A 7,342-nucleotide genomic window follows, 5' to 3' on the forward strand; every position below is an offset into this window, starting at 1 on the left:
TACCTGACTCCTTCGTGAATAAAATTATTGTACAGTTGCTGATAATGATCAGCTGTATTATACAGGCTGTTTATAAATGAATGTTGGTGTATTAACGCTTTATAATATTTATTACATTAAACTTACAGTTAAAAATGATATGCAAAATGAAAGAGGAACTCAAAAATTTGTGTTTGGCACCAATCGGCAAGCGCAGCGTGCAATGTTTCCGCCGCAATTCGCTGGACAGGTTGAACTTCACTGTACCCAAACGCTGGATAGGCCACAAGGGGCCCAATGACAGGGCTTGCTTTGCATGGCCTCCACGTTCACCCGACCTAACGCCATGCGATTTTTTTCCTTATAGGGCCTCATCAAGGATCGTGTTTACGTGCCTCCGCTACCAGCAAACCTACCTGAATTAAGAAACCGGATTGAAGCAGCTGTTGCTACATCACTGAAGACACACTTATCAACGTTTGGGAAGAACTCGGCTATAGACTTGATGTGGGCAGTGTGACAAATGGTGCTCACATTGAACATTTATAAGGTTCTTGGTTTGTTTGAATTGCTCTTTCATTAGAATTATTCAAAATGACAGTCGCAATCGCATTATTTATTTTGCCGCCAACCGGTTTCAACCCGCGATGGGGTCATCTTCAGGGCAATTTACACGATTTGGTCGCTCGCTGAAGTCTTCACCCTGTCTGTGCACGGCTCCAGCGAGCGACCAAATGGTGTAAATTGCCCTGAAGATGACCCCATCGCGGGTTGGTGGCAAAATAAATAATGCGATTGTGACTGTCATTTTGAATAATTGATTGTAAGTAAATTAATCGCTGTTATCTCCACGCAACTATGTTGTCTAAAACTCTTTCATTTGAGATATCATTTATAACTGTAAGTTTGAGATAATAAATATTATAAAGCGTTGAAACCCCCATATTCATTTATAAACACCCTGTATTAAAGCTCTACAATAGAGAGAATAAGAATTTTAAATTGCCGGGCGCCAGTTTGAGAACAAATAAGTTTCTAAAAATGTGTTCACGGGAGTCGAGTGATAGAGCGGGCCGTTTTGACAGCAATTAAAGTTTTAGTGAGGTATTCACTGGAGTCGAGCTTGGGCGCTGACTGGGGTGATTGCTGTGGTAGCGTGGTTTAACAACGGGATTCCCTACTGATAGAATTTCGCAGAATGAGTGCCACCGCATTTACGGGTGTAGATAACAACATGAAGTACTGCTAATCGCTGATCAACTCACGAAGCTCTTAACAGTAGCTGGCGTTTTTTGATTCAGCTATTATCAGTTACACGTATTTTATTATAAAATACAGCTGAGAATGGCGGATCGCACAAACAGTTGATTCTGCCCGCAAGACCGTCGGTCAGCTGTACGGTTAGAACTGATACACCTTTCCAACAGTGTCCTTAAAAGGAAGGACGGGCGTTTGGGAAACCACAAGTTTTTGTTGCCTCACCGGAAGCAATCAGCGGTTCCTTGCGATGTGGAATGAGTGGCAGATAGGCAGATGGGGTCACCACAGCGGGGCTTCTCGGGCATCACCGCCAAGGTCGGACAGGGCGGTGACGTAATGACAGGGAATCCGCCACTCCCCTCTATCTGGAGCAACTGGTCCGACCCCACGAGAGGGCCGACGCGTATAAATACCGGACGCCGATCTGCTAGGGTCACTCTCGGTGCGGTGTCTGCCTCGTAAGCAACATGAAGGTAAGCCAACCTCACATCTTGGAGAGGGTGCCGTGCTGTTCAGGTATTAGTCTCTCGGGAGTGTCTGCGCCTGCTTAACAAGCTACAGTAAACTGAAACAAATTGCACGATTTCTCTTTACGTAACAGCATTCTGATGTCCACCGGCAGATTTTCCCTTCTTTATCAAAATATCGCCTTGTAGTGCACGAAGTATCATCAGCCTCAGTCAGCTCGTGGAAAGTATACACCGAGACGCATGTTGTCATTCATCATGCGCTACCTATCAATTTCAGAACAGTTGCTGGTTTCGCTTATTTACTACACGTGTAAAGTGTCTGTAATGCAGAAAACGTCTCTCCCACACTGGAAAATATTGTGCCCTAACGTCCACGGTCCATAAGATCTCTTGAGACGGGGCACGATATCAGATTGGAGAACGTAACGAAAGAAATCAGACGTATCCTTTCCAAAAAAAGCTGTAATTGGATATACCTCAAGAGTCTTAGGGGAGCTGCGAAAAACGTCGATATGTGTGAGTGGACCTCTAGTTGATCCCAACAATTTCCCAATGCAAATATAGTTCAATTACCATTGCCCATTGATACGATCAGTTTCTTGATGTTGTGTCTATACAACTAGATAAATGCAGAACTTTGTCAGTAGATAGCGGCAGTAGTCAGCTACCACGTCATGTCCATAACACTGGGTAAAATATTTGATGCTGTTTACTTATGAAAGGATTCCAGATATAAAGCTGTGAGGAGGGGTCGTGAGTTGTGCCTAGGTAGCTCATCTGGTAAAGGTCCTCTCGCGAAAGGCGAAGGTGCCGACTTCGAGTCTCGGTCTATTACACAGTTTTAAACTACCAGGAAGTTTTATGAAAGGTTTAGTCGCAAGTTTTTCAATGCTCAAAATTCAATTTGCCAGTTGGATGGCTCTGATGACAATGTGATCTTGGTTATTGCAATGGTACAACAACGAAACACATGAAGATGTTTAACGGATTGTCACAAAAAATATTTATAGCGTGTCATATAATACAGCAAAAAAGAATAATAAAAATTACAAACCGGTAGAATAGTTGATCGAAGACTTGGAAAACCTAATAGAGACTGTTGTACTGTTGGTGTAATTAATGACAGAAGAGAAGGTAGTCTTCTTCAAAGCTCGCCATATGACAGCTGACGTCGACTATATTTATGTACCGTATGTCCCAAAAGACACCGGCAGGTTTAGGAACAGGTTTCTTATAGCGAAACGAGAAAAAAGTCTGGTTAATATGGGTTCTAAAATGCATACCTTAAGAGCTATGAGCACTCGTTATCTTCGATACTATGAAACACATCTCTTCTTTTTCAAGCTATTTGTTTCCATATTTTGGAAGGAGGTTAGTGTGCACCAAAACATGCAAAAATGTTTAGTTAACATCTCTGAAATGCATCTTCAACTTTACTGGTGTGAAACACATCTCTTCTACGGAACAAGTGCTCTTAGCTCTCAAAGTATGCATTTTATAGTCCATGATTATGTGACTTTTCTCTTTTTTTATATATTGGTGTATGTGCGACATAGCGGATGACGTCTATAGTCGTTTAAACCTATTCATACATACAGTTGCGTTCTGCTAAATGATATAGATAAAGCTCGGAGTGAAGCTGATGTAGTAAACGTTTTCAGGTGATTATAAGAAATAACAGGAAAATAATGTAATGTTCATCATTAAATGCGAACAGCGAAGAATCATTGGGATCAGTCACTATTTGCAAGTCTTCTCTTCAGAACGAGTTTAAATGGTTCATGACGGCTTGGTTTATTCTGTTTGAGAGTGTCACAGTGATTCGAACAGCCTTCTGTGAATGATGATACGCTGAAGACACCGAGCATCGTCGAGAGTCTTACCCGAGAAGATCTAAGGATTCACGTTCAAATGCGATTTAAGAGACCTATCGTTTCCCCTAGTACTCATTACACATAGAGACCACTTTCTGTTTGCCTCAAAGCTTAAACAAAAAGAGTGCGCAGCAGTTGGTAACGTTTGAAACAGATTCTTCTTGCTAGTGTTCCAAACATGAACTGTAGGCAGTACTGTACTTTATAAAAGCACACTTTTCTTGTTTTATTTTAATCTTTCCTCATGTGATGGGTGTGTAATGTAGGCAGACATGGAGGAAAACTGGTCATGTAAAACTGAATATCATAACAGTCTTTGCACGGTTACATTGCTATTTAAATGTCCTAATTGTTGTTGCCATTATTAACCACATATCTACTCACAAAAGCAATTCAGAACATACATGGTAGTTCATTATCTAAAACACAGTTTTACGCATTGGTGTTCTACTGCCCATTGTTATAACTACTAGTTTGGAAGGCGGCTATTGGTAATTTCTCTCTTTCAGTTAATGACAGAATGTTTGTGTGATATAGGATTTATAAACTACATTTGCGTTTTGACAGGTGTACGTCGTCCTGTCAGCGCTCGCTCTGTGCGCCGTCGCTGAACCGCCAGTCAGCCGCTCGTACCTGCCTCCCAGCTCTGAGTACGGACCTCCCTCGGCCTCCTCTCTCAGTTCTCAGTACGGCGCCCCAGCAGCCAACGGCCTCAGCTCGCAGTACGGAGCTCCTGCGCTGACAGGCGCTGCTTTCGGTCGCTCAGGCGCTTTCAGCCAGGGTCCAGCAGCTCGCGTCTCCTCCAGCTTTGGAAGCGCCTCCTCCAGGAGGTTTGGAACAGGCAGGAGGATCGGCGGTGGTCTCTCCACTCGCTATGGCGCTCCTTCGGCGGCTGGCCGTGCCGCTGGCTTCGGCGGACTCGGCCTGTCCACACAGTACGGCGCCCCTTCTTACTCTGGTGACGCGCTCTCCACTCAGTACGGTGCGCCCTCTGGTAACGCTGGTGGCCTTTCTCCAGTCTATGGAGTACCCGGATACGGTTACGGTCGCGCTGGAGCCCAGGAGGACCCACTTGCTGTACGTATTTGAAATAAAATTCTCTAAACACCTTTAATGTAGGAATAGGAGTTAGTCTTGACTTTAGTCACATAACAGACCGGACGATATTCTTGATTGTGTTACTTCTAATAATTGTAGTGATTGATGCATTTTAAGGTAATAAGTGTAGTATTTCTTCTTGGAACTTATTATAGGGCATTTAAATAAGGAAATGCCAGTATTTCGGAGATGAAGAGCATGTTGTTAATCACCAGCTTAGCAAATATACAGGGTGAGTCACATAACATTTCCGCTGGATATATTTCGTAAACCACATCAAATACTGACGAATCGATTTCACAGACCGAACGTGAGAAGAGGAGCTAGTGTAACTGGTTAATACAAGCCATAAAAAAATGCACGGATGTATGTTTTTTAACACAAACCTACGTTTTTTTAAATGGAACCCCGTTTTGTTAGCACATCTGAACATATGAACAAATACGTAATCAGTGCCATTTGTTGCATTGTAAAATGTTAATTACATCCGGAGATATTATAACCTAAAGTTGACGCTTGAAAACTCCGACGTTCAGTTACGTGTTGTAACAAACACGGGCCACGGTCGGCGAGCAGCATCTGCAGGGACATGTTTACGATGACGACCGTGTTTACGAGTGTGGCTGTAGTGCACTGTTGTGGTTTGGTCTAGCTGACGCAGTGTTCGCATGTAGCGCTTGCTGCTATTTGTTATAGGCATTGTGAGGCATACCAAGGTGTGAGTCACCCTACTTTAGATGGAAGTATGTTGTAAGCTTTCTCCTAAATGTACATCTAAAACTCAGGCAACGCAAGAAAACCTCATGCAGAGAACGATAGTAGTCTATTTGGTGCTTCCTAATTCTGTTTCTTGATAACAGGCTATCTGCATCACGATTAATTCCAAGCATGGTCAGAAAAACAGACCGCTATTTCCCAGTTTTCGTCGTTATTTTCTGTAAACTGCTGTTCAATAATTTAGGGTAGAAAACAGCGGAAAAAAATTTGTGTCTTAAATGTACAGAAGTACACGGTCTTGATATAGTGCCCATTGGAGGAGCAACGAAGACAGTCACAAAATATTATTTGCTCTTGCGTATAGCTGCCGTTTTATTTTTTTCTACTGCCTAACAGTGTCGGTACCAAGTACCTCCATCAGGCCATCCCCTGATGTGCAGTGGTCTAGTTCACTTCTGTAGCAGATGTGTCAGGTACAGATGAGCTCGGCCACTACAGACACATTCCCTTTGTCACCAGGAGCCTGCCAACTACGAGTTCAGCTACTCGGTGCAAGACGGCGAGACGCTGAGTGACTTTGGACAAGAGGAGTCCAGGCAGGGGGAGAGCGCCCAGGGCCAGTACCGCGTGCTGCTGCCCGACGGCCGCAAGCAGATCGTCTCCTACCAGGCGGACGAGGGCGGCTACAGGCCCACCGTGGAGTACCAGGACACCGGACTCACCGCCTACTCCGCCGGCGGTTACGGCTACGGCAGGGGGCGCGCCGGAGCTGGAGCTGGAACCGGAAATGGGGGATACCACTACTGAACAACTACTGGGCTGTACAGAATGATGAAACGAAACGATGCTGCCAAAAGATATACAGTGTACAAATAATACTGACAGTAGATATAGTCAAATTAATTTATGAGGAATGAAAGTTGTTGTCCGATGATAGAAGGAATTTCTTGAATGTGTCCTTCTCTTGTGAAACAATGTTTTTAATTTTATATTTGAAAGAAAATAAACAGAAGTGCAATGTACACATGTTGTTATCAATTTATTTTTCCTTACTACACTGTAATAAGTAGTTGAGTTCTACATCTACACCTACTCTTTCAAAGAGCAGGAAACAATCTGCCATCTAAAGAATTTTACTTAAGATGCTGCTGAAACGGAACATCCTTCGATAGCTCCACGATTTGAAAGCGTGTGCATGACTTTCTCAGTCATTCTTAACATTTATACTGTGCTGAATATTTCCAAAACTAACAAAATGTAGCTATTCAATTTTTATTTCATGCAGTGAATATTTCTATCTATACTATCATAGTGAATTCATATTTCCAAAAGTTGTTCCTTTTGCTATTTTTTAAATAATGACCAGCTTCAACAGAATATTTTTTACCCATTTTCCTCTAGGTATCCTTCTCTTGGTAGGTTTACACTCAAAATGGATCAAACGCATTCCTGTTTGGCTGTTAGTCACACTCGATACTTAAATTTAAACATAATCAGTGATTTATATTTTAAGATATATTTTGTAAGGTTGGAGGTAAATGTGAATAATATTTGTCATAGTTTTCACATACTGTTTTCTAGAATGTTGTAAGTACTTAAGCTGGCCGCCGTGGCCTAGCAGTTCTAGGCGCTTCAGCCAGGAACCATGCTGCTGCTACAGTCGCAGTTTCCAATCCTGATTCGGGCTTGGATGTGTGTGATGTCCTTAGGTTAGTTAGGTTTAAGTAGTTCTAACTCCAGGGGACTGACGACCTCAGATGTTAAGCCCCATAGTGCTTAAAGCATTTGAACCATTTTTGTAAGTACTTAACTAAGTGAGTTGCCTCATAGAACATATCAAAACATATTCAAGTGCTTCTCTTGACTGTTTAGAAATAAAAGTGATATAAACTGAAAAGCATTAATCATTCATAAGGCTACTTTTAAAGAACAACGTGCATTTTA

At 42.6% G+C, this 7,342-nt stretch overlaps 1 protein-coding gene across 1 annotated transcript; it reads left to right on the top strand.

Annotated features, from left to right (window-relative positions):
- Positions 1-1,680: 1,680 nt before the first annotated feature.
- LOC126088597 (pro-resilin-like) lies at positions 1,681-6,420 on the top strand. Its single transcript, XM_049906803.1, has 3 exons — positions 1,681-1,712; positions 4,151-4,660; positions 5,918-6,420. Exons 1-3 carry the CDS (start codon positions 1,707-1,709, stop codon positions 6,203-6,205), a joined length of 804 nt encoding a protein of 267 aa, XP_049762760.1. The 5' UTR covers positions 1,681-1,706; the 3' UTR covers positions 6,206-6,420.
- The last annotated feature ends 922 nt before the right edge of the window (positions 6,421-7,342 follow it).

Source organism: Schistocerca cancellata, chromosome 6 (genome assembly GCF_023864275.1).
Source record: "Schistocerca cancellata isolate TAMUIC-IGC-003103 chromosome 6, iqSchCanc2.1, whole genome shotgun sequence".
Taxonomy (NCBI): domain Eukaryota; kingdom Metazoa; phylum Arthropoda; class Insecta; order Orthoptera; family Acrididae; genus Schistocerca; species Schistocerca cancellata.

Excerpts from the sequence above, each read along its gene's own strand:
- LOC126088597 (XM_049906803.1), top strand. Across the intron at positions 4,661-5,917 it reads CCCAGGAGGACCCACTTGCT|GAGCCTGCCAACTACGAGTT; the intron begins GTACGTATTTGA and ends CTTTGTCACCAG.